The 18,604-nt window shown below is 33.7% G+C and overlaps 2 protein-coding genes across 2 annotated transcripts; both read right to left on the minus strand.

Moving 5' to 3' along the window:
- Positions 1-3,149: 3,149 nt before the first annotated feature.
- Positions 3,150-7,946, minus strand: LOC132036030 (ubiquitin-conjugating enzyme E2 36). Its single transcript, XM_059426251.1, has 8 exons — positions 7,787-7,946; positions 7,605-7,632; positions 7,023-7,109; positions 6,135-6,193; positions 3,919-3,960; positions 3,766-3,839; positions 3,527-3,624; positions 3,150-3,396 (listed from the first exon to the last, which is right to left on the minus strand). The coding sequence occupies exons 1-8, from the start codon at positions 7,820-7,822 to the stop codon at positions 3,359-3,361; spliced, it is 462 nt and encodes a 153-aa protein (XP_059282234.1). The 5' UTR covers positions 7,823-7,946; the 3' UTR covers positions 3,150-3,358.
- A 2,131-nt stretch (positions 7,947-10,077) lies between these two features.
- On the minus strand, positions 10,078-11,668 carry LOC132036587 (anther-specific protein LAT52-like). Its single transcript, XM_059426953.1, has 2 exons — positions 11,439-11,668; positions 10,078-10,661 (listed from the first exon to the last, which is right to left on the minus strand). Exons 1-2 carry the CDS (start codon positions 11,590-11,592, stop codon positions 10,306-10,308), a joined length of 510 nt encoding a protein of 169 aa, XP_059282936.1. The 5' UTR covers positions 11,593-11,668; the 3' UTR covers positions 10,078-10,305.
- Positions 11,669-18,604: the final 6,936 nt, after the last annotated feature.

The raw sequence follows: 18,604 nt of genomic DNA on the forward strand, positions 1-18,604 counted from the left end.
GAGTAATATAATTGGATCCATACTAGTAGTCGTAGCGTTACTGTTGTAGCTTCTTATCCTTCGTTTGCCGTTATTATCTATTGTTTCTTATATTTACTGTCTTTTTTTCAAAATGTTTTGTCATACCTTGCTATAGTATTTTGCCTTGACTTCTTCACTTTTATTATTCCTCGAGCCAATGTGTCTATCAGAAACAGTCTCTCTTCCTTCAAAGATAAAAATATGATTTACGTACGCTCTAACCTTTCTACACCCCACTTGTGGGATTACAGGGTATGTTATTGTTGGAAAGTAGAAAGAGAATAGTGGGATTTGGACAAGAGTAAAGACAATATAAGCTACAAGACAGCCTAAAAACTCCCCCTATTGAGTACTAGCTCGGAAGAAGAGTAAGTACGGAGTACGTAAACTAGAATTGGACCAAAGATTTTTACCAAAAAAATAAAAAATGGACCAAAGCATTTATCGACACATCAGTGATGAGATCAGAATTCAGATCATGGTCCAGTGCAAAAATGTAACCGTTACTCCGATGGATGTGGTCATGTTCTTGATAGATTTTCTGCTGGGATAAAAATTTATTTGCACTCAATATTTATTCACATTATATTGATTTACTGAAATTAAGTAAAAAATTAAAGTAAGACTCCCTTGGTTTCAATTTATAAAAAAAGTTCTAATTGGACACTAATTTTAAGAAAAAAGAAAAGAATTTTGAAACTTTGATTTACAATAAGTTATAAAAATTTATGACCGTAAATTATCTCATTAAGGGTAAAATAAAAAGTTTAAAGTTAAAAATTTACTTTTTCAACTTACGGCAATTCCCATAACATGGATGACCATTAAGGGAATTGACTCTGATACTAGTTTATAAAGATATGTGTCATATATTCATTGAGTAGATATACACTATATCGGATGACAGTAAACTTTTTACCAACTGGTCCTCCATACTATAGTAACTGTGATGTCATAATCCTTCTCTACTCTTTGCTTGCTTCTGATTTCTATATTAGGGTATTTAACAGTTGTAATTTCTAAGGTAAGAGAAGCTTTGGTCTATATCACTGTACTTTTTTTGACGTGGCATCACTTGCACATATTAGTAAAGTTTGACTCTGGGACTTGGATATTTTGACTGCTCAATTTAAACAAAGAAAAATAACACTGTATGTCTATTTGTATAAAATTATTACCCGTTTTAGCTCATATTTTATTTATTACCCGAAGAGGCCCATATCTATGTCATTTTCAACACTTATTTCTCTCTCTCCCCCCTCCAATGTCTCATTCTTAACCAGATTCAAACGGCCAAATCTGGCCCAAGTTCATCTTTATACTCAAAATAAGTTAATATCACATTCTTAACTAGATTTGAACGGCAGATTTGAAAGAAGAGAGACATCGCTGGAGAAACGTTTTCCGGCCAGATCCATCGCTGGCAGATGGAGAAAAGGAGTGACATCATCGGAGAATCTTTTTTTGTCAGATTCATCAATAATTTTTCGATGAACTTTCAGATTTGAGATTTAAATTGGAAACCATTTGTGGATTTCTGATTTCTTCTTCTTCTTCTTCTTGGGTGTGATGAATTTGGTATTGAAATGGAGATTTAATGGTGGATAACAGGTGTTTTTAGCATAAATGTGATAATCCATGTTTATACACACATATACAATGTAGATAGAGTGATTAAACATTATATATAAAGGTGTATAAATTTGTATAATTATGTATACGTATGTATAATTGTGTATAACTCTGTATAATATTGTATAATTGTATATATGCACCAGTGTATAAGAGTGTATTATACTATATTTAGTGTATAATTGTGTATAGGAACGTATATTAGCTTTTTTAAGGTTCAAGATTTTTTTTTTTCCGGTGAATTTCAGAACAAATAAGCATGAAAAATAAAAATAATGAAACAAAAAAAGCGATCTGATTTGGAATGAAAAAACAAAAATAAGAAAAAAAATCATCAAACTACTGATATGATGAGCGTAGGTGAAATGGGAGAGAAGGAAACTTTGGACAGAGATGGTGAAATCAGTAGATTTGCTAAACAAATCTGAATTTTAGGTGTTTGGGCTATATTTTATAAGGCTACAAGATAGTAATACTTTTAATTTGGCTATGTAAATGTAATATACTGTTCTAACTTCTAAGTTGTACTTTTATGAAATTTCCCCTTTAAACAATCTTGTAATCCTTCGTTGAGTATGACTGGAAATAAATTTTATCAACGCCAAAATCAAACAAGTCTAATTAGATATTAGTCTATTCCCTCCAAACACAATAAAGCTTCTCCTATCATGTTATACTCCATCTGTTTCATAGTTGATTGATCAAGGAATTCAACAAGTTAATGTAAATGTTTTTGATTTTTTTTTTTTTTTATCCGATAGACTAAACATAACCTCGAAGTGATGTGGAATGATGTTACAACTGATAGTTAATAGTATCAAAACAATTTGAAACTCCTAAAAATGAAAGAAATAGTCATATAAATTGCAATAGAGAGTGTATGCACCCGTTTTCACTTTGTAACATTCAAATCAAGTGAACTTTGGATGTCAATATTTTACCTTTTTACCATGTTGCCACAAGGAGAATTGCAATTTATCGTATTTTCTTACATCAGATGATACAAGATCTGTATAAAAAAATTTAACTAATGAACTACATGTGTTCTTAGAATAAGTAGAACCAAAATGGCTGCCCATCAACTTAATAGATTCTCCTATTTGATTTCGGAGAGAGCCCATGGTGGCACATTTAGTGCTTGATTATCACCGTTTAGTATATCAGATCAGTAATTTTTTGGGGGTTTAACCGTTCCCGCTAAATTAGAATGCTAGAACAGAAAAGGCGAGTGAGAAAAAAAAAAAAAAATCCTCAAAACAACGAAAAAAGAAGGCGGCGAACCCGAAGAGAAAAATGTAGACTAGGGTTTAAAACACACAAAGAAAGAAAAATGGGGTCAAACTAAAGACACCCTTAGCACAATCATCATCTTGAAACAAATCTGTGGAGGTTCATAGTTCATAGCAGCTGCTGCAGCATTAGTTCATTCCAACCACAGATCTGAATCATTAATTACTCTTGCAGTGACATAATCCTTTTCTCAAAACCATATCCAGTTTTGTTGTAACAAGTTCACATTCCTGAACATTAGAAAACCAAAGGGTGTCACATTCAATTATACAATTTCAAGGGGGAAGCAATTATGAGAGGTCATTGGAAGAGTTTCAGCCAGTAACAGCCATCCGAAAGTGTCATATTGATAAACCAGTCAATAGAATACATTCCATGATTTTTGTTATTTTTGAATATTTCACTTGCTATGTCTTCACGCACCACTAGCATATAGGCGTGTCCACTCCTTAGCTGGATCATTGAAGAAAAAGGAAACTCAAATCAAGGATTGCAGAAAAATGTGTATACAGACTTGCATAACTAGGAGATGATAATTTTCTACTTCTGCAGCAGTTAATAGAAAGACCAGAACAAAAATTACCCGTTTCAACAGCTTCAGCCTCATTTGACTTCCAGTGCTTTGCAATGTTTTCGGAGAGTGGATCATCTGGATTCGGAGCACTCAAAAGTGCTTGAATGCTGAAACAAGAGTAAAATTTTTTAACTTCTAACATCTTAAAAGCTCAACAGCCGCTCATTTATGCAGTACACATTACATCTTCTGTAGTGTACCCAGAAAAATGAAAAAATAATTTCAGAGCATGATAAAATATTTAATACCTCAAAAGTACAGTACGGATCTGGAGAGCAGGACTCCACTTGTCTTTGAGAATATCAAGACATATTCTTCCAAGCTTCACAACAATGGCACACATAAATAACGTATTTTGTGACTTATATCCACGTGCAGAAGAGTTGACAAAGACAACAAACCTTATCAATGTTCGGATGGTAGATTTTGGTGAGGAACCGAACCTGTTAGGATGCAAGTTGATCAGACTAAGAGGCACAATACAATAGCAAACTTTACAACATGTTAAATGCACAAAAAGAAAACGTACACTAGCACATAACATTATCAACTATTAAGAACAAAGGTATATGTCATATTTAAGTCTAAGTCTACAATCATTTGAAAAGTAAGCTTCCACCAAAGACTAAGCAGCATCAGGTACCACCAAAGACTAAGCAGCATCAGGTACTTTATCCAAAAAACCTATCATGAAAAGCACCCAGGGAAAGTTGCAATATTTTACTCCAACAGTCTTCCCCAGACCCCACTTGTGGGATAACACTGGGTATGTTGTTGTTGTTGTTGTCTTCCCAGATTTAGTATCTTTATGCACTACAGATAAAGGTATTGCCTTTTAACTCCAAGCATTAGCAGAAGTAGGGACTCTTCGTTTTAAGGCCTGAGTAACCGTGTCCTGGCCAGAACTAAGGTCATGAGATCCTTTTATCTTCAATTATCCAACGGACAGTAAGTCCAGATACCAAACTAAGCAAATAAAACCAAGAAACCCTCATACAGCAACATGCCCGTATGAATCACTGTCCCAAGTCAACTCATATTTATTCAAATATCTAAAATAACCAAGATAAACTTACATCAGCATATCCAAACTTGACACACAGTTCTTTTAAAACCCGGTTTTCTTGAAAAAGTCTATTCCCAAATGATAGATCCCATTACAATTCTATATAATGACTGAAGCAAAGCTACACTGTTAATACAACCGAGTTCCCAAGAGAAGTAACTGAGGAGATGCCAATAAGGAAACCCAAATAAAATAGTGTTTGCAAAGTTCATAGAAAACATGTCTCTTTATAAGTTTAAATAAAACCACAGGTACAAACTGTGGCCAAAAGCAGTCTGACTAAACCTTAATCATGAAAGTGATATTTAACTTTGAGATCAGACTAGGCAGAGAATTAAAAGATGTCAATCACAAAAGGCAGTACAGCAACAAAAAGAATAGTTTCACGGAACACAAGCTACAACTTTCCTAGTCGCTGTACTAACAAGCTAATTTCCTTGAACAGCTGATATCCTGATCAATGACGGACAATCAAATCATTACATTAGAAACACAGTAAAACAACTACGTAAACCTTTGTTGATCTAGGTCACTTTTGACTAACATGCCAAGCAGGTTGACCGAAGGGGCCCACCGTTCTACTCCTCCACCGAGGAACCGTTCTCACACGAGGGTGGGAGGTTAGAGAGAACAAATAGAAGTCCCGTCTCAGTAATATTTTTAAGCTTAAGCTTTTACAAACAGAGAGGGAAGTTTCACAAAGGTAGCACATTGTCACTACCACATAGAAACATACTTTAAACATCACAAAAATATGATCAATAGTACTTTACTTGTTCCAGCCCTAATATGTATCTTATGCTCATCGTTCCAGTAAGACCAATATCTGGGTAGTAGCCTAAGTGTACTATTTTCACAACCCCACAGTGCATATAAATGGAACCTAACAAGTATTCCTAGAAAGCAACCTCAACATGTATAAAGCTGTGAATCATGGTCCTGGATCAGTGAGACCGCGTCTCTTAATTTTTCAACTGTCATGCGCTTTTTTTGTCTATGCATCTCACGTCAAATTTGAGCGTCTATTAACAAATATCATGATCAAAGTACAAGGTACATACTGCAATTTTTTTAACCATCTTTTCCTTTTACAAACTGCACAAACACTACTTCAACTAACACGTTCACTCAGGCAGCAGTAAATAACAGCTATTAACATGGTAAAAGAAAGCAGCAAAGCTTAATAGCTGAGAAGTTTCAAATCCAGGATGATACATCAGGAAGTTAAAATGTTGCAATATATTGCCAGACATAAAGACAGCAGACTATAACTTCCAGTGGAAGGCATATTCAAATTGAGATATAACCTCCACCGGGACAGAGAATGGCAACATCAACAAAGAACAGAAATCGATGCACTGTTAACAACTGACTCAGCATGCTTAAGGTGGCAGTCAATATTTCAGAAAAATCAGTCAAAAACAAATATTTCTTTATCCATTCCAAAGCTTCGAGATACCATATCGAGATCAAAAAATGCAGAACATCAACTGGATATGGTCAAAACATCCATTGCTGGAGAAATTGTCAAGCCTTAATGCGTTCAAATACCTTCGGAGCAGCCATTGGATACTCTTCAGGCAAGAAGAGTTCGAGCTTGAAGACACCTCCTACACAAAAAAGGCAAGCAGATTAGGTAAAAGGAGAAACCAAAGAAAAACAATTGCGATTCAGAATATATATTATTCAGAATACAACTATGGCGACATCATCATTATTACTATCCAACAAAACACTAAAGGATAATTAGAAGAGCAAAAAGAGAAGAATATTGCATGCATGCATATCACGGAAAACAATAGAAGATGGTGATGGGTGTCTTGCAGCTGAATGCTATCCATTAGCAACAGTTTCTACTAGATGCCAATATCAACATTTTAAACTAAGAGCAGCTAGCTGTCTGTTAAGCTCTTGAGTAACTCATGATCCAAACAACATTAAGGCATTCAGAACAAACATGCCAAGAGTGATACTCATATTACTGAAAGTTACAAATGTTAGTCTATGTAACTACTTCAAATTTTCCAAATGCAGTTCAGATCTCACTTTCAGTAGTGCCAGCTATCTACTAGCATGTTAACTTTATACTTTGCAGGATTAACTACTCCATTAACTAGCTTTCAAGGTTGATCCATATAATACACAGCTACCAATAAGGTAGCTACATGCCCAAGAATAGAGTATGAGGATAGAAAATTAGAGGGAAAAGGGGACCAGTTTGGGCCAATTAACACACAAATAGAATTCTGGAGGGAAAAAAAAAAAAAAAAAAAAAAAAAATAGCAACAAAGACAAACTTTAGCACATAGAATACACCAAAGAAGTGGGCAAGACAGCATAAAGGGGTTAATTTACACAATACAATACGGCAATCAACATAAACAAGCAAAAAGCTGTATATTTACCAGGTTACTAAAATCTTATAATTGGATTCATTACCTTCATAAGGAGACTGTGTTGGGCCAAGAATCATGACATTAAAGTATCGCATATTTTCTTCTGACGGCGACGCACTTATCCCAGGCGCTGCATTCAAAGTTAATCAGGAGTCCATTACTCAGAAAGTCACTCAACTGTCCAAAATTATCTAGTAAACATGTTTCTTTTATTTGTAACACAAAAGTAAATTAACTATGCCTACATCACTCATAAGGTCACTCAACCCGCAAAATACCTAGTTTACCCTCTCTATTATGAACCTTTTTTTTTTTTTCCCCCTTTTTAATCTATAGTATGGACTTACCTATAGAACAGACAAATCTTATTTATAAAGTAAAAAAGTACTTTAACATATATATATATATATATAATGTTGGAATAATAAAATTACAGAGCATGATAAAAACATTAGAATTATGTTTCAACACACAAACTTACTGGAAACTTCAATAAACAAAAGCCCATACATACTGAAAATCAACAACTCAAATCATATCACAGTATATTCCAAACTTAGAAATGAAGCTCAAAATCCCACAAAACTAACGAAAAAAAAAAAAAAAATCGAAGAAAAAAAGTTACCAGGTTCGCTGAGAAGCCGTTGTGTTTCCTATAAAAAAGAAGATGAAAAATAATTATCAACTAAATCGAAGTTAGAACAAGTAAAAACAATTATCAATAGATCAAAAAACATATCAAATAAAAACTGATCAAAGCTATAAATCGAAGTTTATCTATGAAATAGATATGGATCAAGAAGTTACCTTGATAATTCTTCGAGGTAAATTACTGTTAGCCATTGAATTGAATTGAAAGTTTTGGGGTTGTTCGGTTTGCAGAGTTTACGCTAAGGGTTCTTTTTGTTTCCCTTTCTAGAGAGAGAAAGGGTGAAAGTGGAGAATAGTTTGGAGAAATTAAGTCTCTCTCTCTCTCACTGAAATATATGTGGTGAAAAGGACTCGGTTGAGAATCTTAGAGGGCTAGTTTATAGTTTCTATGTAATAGTGGGGTAGTGGTGCCAATATGAAAAGGAAAACTATGCATTTTATTTCAGGGAAAAGGGTCAAAAATGCCTCATTTGGATAAAAAATACCTCTCCCATTATTAAAGTTATCATATATACCCCTATCTTAATGGAAATACGCAACATCATCCGATTTCATTTTTAAACCCGCTCCATTTAAAACCGACTCAACTAAATAAAAAACGCATATGGGTTGCCCCGCTCACTAACGCTAGTGGCTCCGGATGTAGGACTCGAAAACAAGTTGGTCGCATATGAGTTTTTTATGTAGTTGGGTCGGTTATAAATGGAGCGGGTTTAAAAATGAAATCGGGTTATGTTGCGAATTTTTGTTAAGACAGGGGTATATTTGAAAACTTTAATGATAAGAGGGGTTTTTTTGATCCAAAATTAGTTCGGAGGATATTTTTAGCCCTTTTTTCAAAATAAAGGGGCATTTTTTACCCTTTTACCTTTATTTTATTGGCATAATAGATAAACGAGTCTCAAAATTGGTCTCAGCTAGCAAGTATGCGTACCAACTTTGGGTGTGTAAAAGTAAGCAACTCAACTTGTATTAAGTTGAACACGTATACACAAATGCTGGCGTGATTTTAACGTGACACATAAATTTTGGAGGTGTCTAAATGATCATTTTGTAAGTTGGTGTGTTCAACTGACAAAGTGGAGACTAGTTGAGGTGACTAGTTATGCACATCCAAAATTGAAGGATATACTTGCCAGCTGAGACCACATTTAGGGGTGTGTTTATGTATTATGACTATTTGAGTATTTTATTTGGTAAGACTCTTATATCCAAATCCCATTACCCGTTTTTGGTGTCCTTGACTAATCCAAACAACCTAAAAAATAAAAATAAAATAATCATGTCAATGCTTACAAAAATGTCAAATCATCCTCGGAAAAGGGGACTCAAACCCTCGGAATTAACATTTTTCCTTGAAGCATAAGTTTAAAGGATTTTGAAAATGCTTACGTGAAAGAATAAGAATGCTAATGATTTGAGCTATAACGTTGTCGCTTTAATGGGAAACTTCATATATAACAACGAATTCTCAGTAGTGAAGTGTTTGATAAGTTATTTTGTAAATAGAGTTTACCTCCTATACGCTTCTAATTTTTTGGTTCGAGTTTCTGGTTTTATTAATTTGCAAGTTTTTGTTTTCCTGTTTTGCTTCGTCAACTTGTTTATTTGGAGGGAATCAACATATGAGGGTAAAACCATTTTTTCATTAAAAATTAAGTTATATATATTGACAATATTAAAAAAAAAAAAATGTACAATCAATTCCTTCCAGTTTTATTACGGAAATATATTGCATTTCCTTCATTCAAATTTTAGCCTAGGAATTCGAAAATCGTTGTTCTAAAAACTGTTTCGAAATGTTATTAGCAAAACAAATTTATCTGTATATTACGCATTCCCTACAAACAAGCATGCATATAAATATCATCTATAATTATCACCATTTTTTGCACGTTGGTATACTGCAGAAAAAACAAATTTATTTACCTTTATTTTTTCATGAAAGTTGGATCTAGAATTTTGTTCCCCCACTCAGGTGTATGTGTCTTACATTTTTTAGCCTCATTTATTAAAAATTTTGCGGAGCAAAGAGTCGAATCCTATTAATAATCGACTAAACCACTATCCTAAAGCTCCTTCTGATATCTTGAAATGAATGAAAAGACTTATTTAAAAGTATGTCTAATGAAATTATCATTATATTAGTCCAATTTTTAGAAATGAAAACTTCTCGAAAAGACATATAGTAATTTATTTAAATTGTGTTATAGTACCAATATAGTTTAGACTGTGCCTTTTTAATTATATCATTATGTATGTGTGTGTATACATCATAAATAGCTCTCGGTCGAAACCTTGATTCTAAATCATGGGTGTAATTATTAGTCCAGAACTAAATATCTATCTGTTTCTCAATACATAATTCTTTAATTTGTATAAACAACTTCAATGAGAGAGAAAATTTGTTGACATGATATGGTAAGTATAGCCAACAGAAAAAAAGATGAGACAAAATTATGATCAACGTAACTCCAAATACGACACCAAATGGAAAACAAAACTTTCTAAGAAGCTATCATTGATCTTCTCATAGGACATTCATGGATTTTTTTTTTGTTTTCCAAGGGAGTAACACATTCAAGAGAAATCACTACACTTTATTCTTTCTTCTTTTTTTTTTTTTTTTTTTTTCGTTCTTATTGTGAAACGAGGGGCAAAAGCTATATATTCTCTTAATTCTTTTCCTTGTCATTTTCAAGAATTGAGAGTTCAACAAGCTCCATCTGGTCAACAAGTTCTCTGCATCCCTGGATAGGTTTGTCTTTTTGGAAAAAGAGTGGGTTAACAAAACGAACAGCATTGTGCATTCCAACATTTTTACTGCATACAATTCTGTTGTTAACCAATTCTGGAACAATTTGCTTGCAATCTTCTTTTGGGCTATTTACCAATTTGACCTCACAAATGTCATTCTCATGATCACCTTCAACTGTTAATGTGTATTTGCCAATGTAGTCGGTTTTACCTTCGGTTGTGAAGGTTACGTTGTTGGTCTCAATGTCTCTGCATGTCAAGCTCACCGTGGCACCTATACATACCAAAATATTAAAGTTTGTCAGTAACTTTCAATTAATTAAAATGTAAATACCTTGTTTAATTTCCGATTTGATAAGTTAGATAATTAGTATTATCACTCGAGGGTAAAATATTTTTTTCTAAAATAGTTTAAATATAACAAATTTCTTACATAACGGGATCGAAAATATGTATTATAATATAAATTTGTTTAGTCATGTTTCATGAGGACCAAAATTAGAAGTTTTAAATAGCTAAAGGACCAGAAGTGTTATTATCTGATTGAATGGGGGAGACGACAATTGAAATTCGAAAAAGTGGCAGTTCAATGCACTAAGCTCCTGTTATGCATAGGGTTCAGAAAAGGTCGGCCGACCATTTTAGGTCTATCAAACGCCACCTTTTCTGGTATTCCTACAATAAATTATGTTTCACGGCTTGAACATGTGATCTCCTAATTATCCAACAACAAACCAGGTGTAATCCCACATGTGGATTCTGAGGAGGGTAGAGTGCATGCAGAACTTACCCTACCTTCTAAAGGTAGGAAGATTGTTCCCGATAGACCCTCGTATCAATAGGAGATGAAAAAGAAACAGTAACAATAACAAGATAGTAAGATAAACGAAGCGAAAGAAATAATCAAATAGGACTATAGATATTAGAAAGCCTCGCGAAAGATCTCCTAATTATCCGACGATGACAATTTTTATTGTTACTCCAAGACTTTCCTTTTCTTTAACAAGAATATAAGGAGATAAAATGATAGAAGTATTATTAAGGTATATACCTTCAATGGTATCACTAAGGGAGGTGACGAAACCAAGACGGCAAGTGTCACAAAAGACTTTGCCTTCGACATCAAATATTTCAAAGTCGGCGACGGCGAAATTGGCAATTGCCAAAAGGCAAAGGGCAGAGAGGAGAACAATAGCTTTTGCCATTTTTTTTTCTTTTCTTTTTGTGTTTTGTGTGTCTTTTGTTTCTTTATTTGTTCTCCTTCTCTGATGTGTGACTTGCAATTTGAATACAATGAAACACCCTATTTATAACAAAATAATTTGTGGGAAAATATGGTTGAGCGTTGTTTTTGGTTTTCTTATTGGTATATATTGGATGATCCTATTTCTTCTATGTGCTTAGGAAGCTAATGACCCGTTCTTAATTCGGTTCACACTTTTTATTGTGTAGTGGCCGAGAAAAATAGTGTAGTCGCCAAATTGGAACTAAATGTGGAGTTTGCATTTGAAGGGCAACCATAAATACTTATTTGGTGGTCATTAACTTATTTATTTGGTGGTTATTATCTTATGTTTAATAACACAATTTTTAATCAGACAAATTTATCTTATTTTTAAAATTATAAATTTAAAAAAAAATTATTTCTTTCTTCAACTTTTCGACATTAATTTAAAGGAAGGGGAGTAAAAAACAAAGAGCGGCACATAATTATGAACGAAGACACACCATTCAAGATAGTGATAGAACTAAGATTTTCTCTAATGGAAATCATAATATAGAGAAGTTATAAGCACACGAAGAAATCAAAAGACTCATCATATAATATACTAGGGGCATTCATGAACCAAATAGGATAGGTGTATTTTTAACCCTCTTCCGTTATATCAGATATTTCTTTTTAGAGACATACATCGTCTCACCATTATGAATTTTGTTTAATGAATAAAATTTAAATGGTAAAATCTATATTCTTGTTTCAACATTTTCTATTTTATAACTTAAAATTTTATAAATATATAACATTTTATAGTAATGACAGAGGACTAACATGTCGCACACGTTCTCGGAGACTAGTACTACTCTAAATGCCACAAATCTTTACCCAACTAATGCAAATTCCTTTGTGTTTTGAATTTTATTTTCTCTCATTTTTAGATCCTTACACCTGTGTGCTAACATAGTAAGTTATAAACAAACAAAATTCCAGCCAGCATATAGATCAAGACTATGCAGACCCAATTTCATGTTAGAATTTTTTTAAAGGAAAGTTAATACACACAGAGACATTCATGCAAACAATAAACAAACATACACTTCAAGATAAAATGGTTTTGAGAATATAAACAAACAAAATCTCAGGCAGCATATATATCTTAACATATTTCGATATAATTCATCATCTTCTCATCGTGGGTTAGACACCAAAGGGAAATCAAATTGGAGGGTGCTGTGAAGGTCTAGTTATCATCCAGTAGAAGCGGGTGGCAGAGCCTGCTGCTAGACGACACAAGGATAAGAACAAAGAAAGGGTAAGAGCCATGTTGTGAAGAGTTGTATGAATGAGTAGAGTGTTAAGTGCAAGAAACATTTTTAAAAGTATAAAATAAGTGAGTTTAAATTAAAAGGAAAAGCAATTACCTGCTTTTGATTTGTGTTTCGACTAAACCATTATATCTATATCGTAATTTCGAAATCATAGCAACTGAAGTCATCAAGTTTCGACATCGTATGAGGGAATTATGGTCATTTTACCAAGAATTGGATTGTTAGATTTTTCAGATTAATTAAGAAATTGCCATTGAATTCGTATTTAAAAATCTGCATTCTTTCAAATATTGAAACCACCATATCTCATTCATTATAAGGTCAAATAGAGTGATTCAAAAGTCTAACTTGAGTGAAATTTCACAAGGAATCCATTTGAGGCATCAAAACGATTTTTGGGATCATTTGACACCGTGATTGAGGGAGGTTTTTTCTCAGCCAGCCACATTGGTCTGAATTAGACCGGCTGGTAACTCAACTCAAACCATACTGCCTTGTGGTCTGAAATTGAGGCCGGCAGAAACTCTGCCTTGTCATAGTTAGTCCAAAATTTCGGGAGTTTTCATATATTAGTGATGATTGTCTAACTTTAAATAGTCTATATATATAGGCTAATTTGTGGGTCTCCATAAACGTCATAAATTGGAAATTGATATTTTTAGTTTTTACTAGATAAAATTTTACCTTTATATATAAATTATTTAATTTCGAGAAGCTATAAGAACTCAGAAGACTCATATTTTCCCATTTAATATAATGATACTCCCATTCAATATCTTGAATATTTTTTGGACACATGTACTATTGCCAATTGAACCTGTTACCAAACTGTATTGCAAAATTACTTTGAAACAGTAACGTAGAAAAATTTTTGAAACAGAAAACAGGAAAAACAAAACTGAAAAACCAGAAACTGAAAAAATCAAAACTAGTATCTGAAAGATATTTGTAAGGAAGAAAATCAAGCCCACTGAATGCACAGTGTGTCCTTAAGAAAATTATTCCCCTCAAGTACCCGAGGTTAACGGAATATATCCTTCCAGGATAGAACGATCTTACTCACCGGTGTATCGGTACCTAAACCACGGTGTCAGCGAACCACTCAATGGCAGTAAATAACACTAGAATTTATTTGTACAGAAGAAGAAGAAGTTTTGAAGTTCAGAAAATTCGTAAGGAAAATCTGAAGGGATGACTAGATATTTATATCCAAGAACACGTGTCTATTAAGGAAATAGATGTGTCTTTTCTGAAAAGGCATGTGCCTTTTCGGCAAAAAAATTGTCTTTCCAAAAAAGGAAAAGGAAATAAAACTTTCATTTCCCATTCACACCAAATATCTAACAATCCCCCACATGAATGGGGAATGGCTATAAGAAAAAGGAATGCACGGACGAGTGTGTGATTTACAAGCAAGGATTAATTGCATCTGGATAAGTAGGTTTCCCTTTGAACTTTCCGTAGTGAACATATTCGGATATACTCGGTCAATTGGTAGATTTGATATCTTTTAACTGGCCGAGCTTTGGTGTGTACCTAGACAACCACATGTCACACAATCAACCCTTTACATTTAAGGTTCTCACGGTTGTATTCGTTTCAGTCATGAACACCGCCTGGTTTCATGAGTGTATAGAGAATGGGCTTTTTCTATCATTCTCTTTGAAACGGCTTACACTTCACATTCATATAGGTGATTCCTAAAACGTGTCATCACGTAGATACACTATTTGGTCATACCTGCCAAACTTAGAAACCATTAAACAACTTAAGCTTTATTAACTCGTTAAATAGCCTTAATGTTGTATCCTTGTTCCTGAACATTGTCTTCATCACGAGAATGAATTGAGTTATTTGATAATGTCGAACCGTCATTCAAATATTTGTTTGATCTCTTTGAACCTAGCTCTTGGGATCTCCAGTCTACTAGGTAGAGTTACCGCCATGATGACTTGTCCTAAGCCTTAAACCCATTGCCTTCGATGATATTTCAACTACCTCTCTAGTTAAGCCTTTTGTAAGCGGATCCGCGATGTTATCTCTAGACCTTACATAGTCAATAGTGATAACTCCACTAGAAAGTAGTTGTCTAACGATATTATGTCTTCGTCGTAAGTGACGAGATTTACCGTTATACATAACGCTCCCTGCCCTTCTTATTACTACTTAGCTATTACAATGTATATATATTTGTGCCAACGGTTTGGGACAAAAAGAATATCCTCCAAGAAATTCCGAAGTCATTCAACTTCTTCACCGACCTTGTCTAGAGCTATAAACTCAGACTACATGTCTATTTGAATGATTTTCAAGACACTGCTCCTCCGCTATTGATGAAAACATATTCATTTGTGGATTTAGATTCAGTTCATCCGGTGATCCAATTTGCATCACTATATCCTTCAACAACCGCAAGATATTTATTGTTATGCAATATAAAATTTTAAGTATGTCGAAGACTCATGCATCTTGAGTTTACATATCTGATTATTAGCTACTCTTGAGGTAGCATCATTATAACAATCCATGTGGATAGTTGGCAATAGTTGTGGCCACAACTTTTAACAATATTTTTTTTTCAACCATTCCATTTCTATTTAGTAGCTGCACATTCAATAATTTAGATTTCATTGTAACACTCAAGTCTGCTTCTTTAATACCCAAGCATATAGTCCAATTGCGACTTACTGTCACCAATATTCTTTGCAATAGCAAGATTTACAATAATCAGCGTTTAATACTTGAATATTTCAAGTACCATTTTAACATAATGAGACTGAGACAACGCTAGACTTTAAAAAGTTCAGTGGATTTTAATTCTTGGAATTAAATCGACAAACTCTAAGTCTTTCATATCAAAATTGCTAACAAGCATACGCTTAGTAGCATTTATGTCATTAATGTCTTTACTCATTATCAACAAATAAACAACCAATGACTATATGATTTAGAGAGTTCTTAATGTAAACACATTTATCACACTCATTAAACTTAAAACACATTTGCCAACATTGTTTGGTCAAATTTAGCATGACATTGTTTGGGGTGCTTGTTTTAGTCCGTATAACGACTTAACAAGTTTGCACACCTTCTTTTCGTTACCAGGAACCACAAAACCCTCAGGTTGTTCCATGTAAATTGCTTCCACAAATCTTCATTTAAGAAAGCTGTCTAAACATCCGTCTGATGGATTTCAAGACCATACACATCTGTCAGTGCTGCTAACACCCGTATGGATGTAATCCTTGTTACTGGCAAGTCTGTGTCAAAATAGTCAAGGCCTTCTTTTTATCTATAATATTTGACAACAAGTTTTGCCTTGTATTTTTCAATAGTGCCATCAACTTTTATTTTCCTTTTAAAATTCATTTGGAACTCAAAAGTTTGTCTCTGGGAGGAAGATCAACCAATTCGCATGTATGGTTGTTCGATATGAATTCAATTTTCACTATTGACTGCCCCTTTCCAATATTAAGCTTCAGAAGAAGTTATAGCTTCTTTAAGAAGTTTGAGGCTCATTTTCCAACAAAAATATCCGAAAATCTAGTCCAAAGAATGTAGACATCCTTTGTCGTTTACTATGCCTTGCATTTTCCTTGTTATGTGTACTTTCCTTTGTTTCTTCCCGAGATCATTTAGATCCGACGACACACACTCCTTTTTATACGGATAAATAGTTTCAACATTATATGATTCAATTACTGTATTAACATGAATGTCGGAATTTTCTTATTTGTACACCAAAATTGATATGCTTTACATTTATTGGCATATCCAATGACAACACAGTTAAAGGTTTTTGGTCGTATTTTTACTCACTTGGGTTTAGGAAGCTGCACCTTTTCCAAACACCCCCACACTTCTACGTATGGAATGGACTGAGTTCTGTTATGGGGTACTCGGTTGAGTATTATTAGTCTGTAAAGTAAAGCTTCCCCCACAAGTTCTAAGGTAATCCGCAAACTTATCAATAAAGCATTCATCATTTTCTTTAAAGTTCGATTCTTTCTTTCCGCAACCCCATTAGATTGTGGCGTGTATGGAGCAATTGTTTGATGAATGATGCCATATTCCAAATTTTCCTGGAGTGAATGCATCAAATGAACAAAGTTCTTTGTTCATCTCTTTCTCAGAGTGGACAAACAACTATTCACTCAATTTGAAATTTCTCCATCCTTGTTTCTTTACTTTTCTCGTCTGTAAAGTAATAAATATATATGCTGAAACAAAGTCATGGTTATGCTAATAATTTTTTTTTTGTATGCCCTTTATATTTAAGAGTTCAAAACATTAACCACTGAAAGATTTTGTCTCCAAGTGACTGGTAATTCACGGTTAATGTAACTCCAAGGGCACGATCTAATTTTTTTTTTTTTTAAAATTGCCTTGAAATTATCCTTGGAATAATCAGTACTGCAACTAAAATTGCAAGGTGTTACGAACGCAACCAATGAATCCATCTTTTAACTCCGTATATACTTGTCAAGACAAGAATTCAACAAAATATTTTAGTAGTTTGATCTCTTAGTCTTATCAAACTAACATACATATTTCTTTATTGACCCAAAGAGATATAAACATTTATTTTCATGATCTCAAGAATAATTTTCAAGTACTAATGTAAGGCTAATTCATGTTTTACCACCTTGTAAATAATCCTTTATTGTTCTGGTTCTTCAAACCTTAAAAAGGTACCATGTTTATCAGATACTAAAATGTCATGATCTGTCTATGTAAATTCAAAAATTGAACTAATCAAACGAACTAAAACACTTTGGGACAATTTTCTTAGTTTTATAATAAGCATAAACAACTGAAATCTATTACAATTAACTACTGATACAAAATGAAGATAGACTGGGCTATTGGCTATTGAATGCCCATTGATGCTCATAACCCGTAGTAGTAGTAGTAGTAGTAGTAGTAGTAGAAGAAGAAGAAGAAGAAGAAGAAGAAGAAGAAGAAGAAGAAGAAGAAGAAGAAGAGGAGGAGAATTTAGGGAGAAAAGAAAAAGGAGAGAAATTGAGAGAGAATGAAGAAGGTGAGAAAAATACCCAATTATCGTTATGCCCCACTTTCTCTCCTAGCTGGGCTTTTAAGTCCAATTCGACTAATCTGGACCGTCAAGCTTCATTTAACACTTCTAATTGTGGCCCTTGATTTGAGTTCGTTATATCCCTTTCCCTTTTATTCATTTTAGTTAAAGGGATCATGACATACTCTTCCCCTTGAAAACATCCTTGTCCTCAAGGATGGTAAATGAATAACTGGAGCCTCCTGGATCAAATGGAAACAACATATATGGAGCAGTTGGCATGACAATCAAACATGGCTGCCTTCTATTTTTCCTCATATCTGATTGCATTTTTTTGGAACTGAATTGAATATATGAACTATGGGAACATCAATCGATCTGATGGAATGAAGGGACCATGCCAAATTGACATTTTTCCACTTCAATATTTTCAAGAGCTTTCATCAACCCAACTAAGCACATGACCTCCTTATAACCATTGGTTAATGTTGAGTACTCCATAGTTGTGTAGGCCAACATAAAGCTTTTCTCCAATTGAATAATTGCTGAAATGGTTTTAATAAGACTGATATAGCCTTCTATTGTCCACAGCTCTCCAAGTACAAAAGCTATTATAATACTAGTCAATTGTAGCT

The sequence above is a fragment of the Lycium ferocissimum genome, chromosome 11 (assembly GCF_029784015.1).
Source record: "Lycium ferocissimum isolate CSIRO_LF1 chromosome 11, AGI_CSIRO_Lferr_CH_V1, whole genome shotgun sequence".
In the NCBI taxonomy this organism is placed as follows: domain Eukaryota; kingdom Viridiplantae; phylum Streptophyta; class Magnoliopsida; order Solanales; family Solanaceae; genus Lycium; species Lycium ferocissimum.

Coding starts and splice junctions, on each gene's coding strand:
- LOC132036030 (XM_059426251.1), bottom strand. CDS start 7,822: ATGGCTAACAGTAATTTACCTCGAAGAATTATCAAG. Junction 7,110..7,604: donor ACGGCTTCTCAGCGAACCTG/GTAACTTTTTTT, acceptor CTTTGAATGCAG/CGCCTGGGATAAGTGCGTCG. Junction 6,194..7,022: donor AACACAGTCTCCTTATGAAG/GTAATGAATCCA, acceptor TTTTTTGTGTAG/GAGGTGTCTTCAAGCTCGAA.
- LOC132036587 (XM_059426953.1), bottom strand. CDS start 11,592: ATGGCAAAAGCTATTGTTCTCCTCTCTGCCCTTTGCCTTTTGGCAATT. Junction 10,662..11,438: donor CCTTAGTGATACCATTGAAG/GTATATACCTTA, acceptor TGGTATGTATAG/GTGCCACGGTGAGCTTGACA.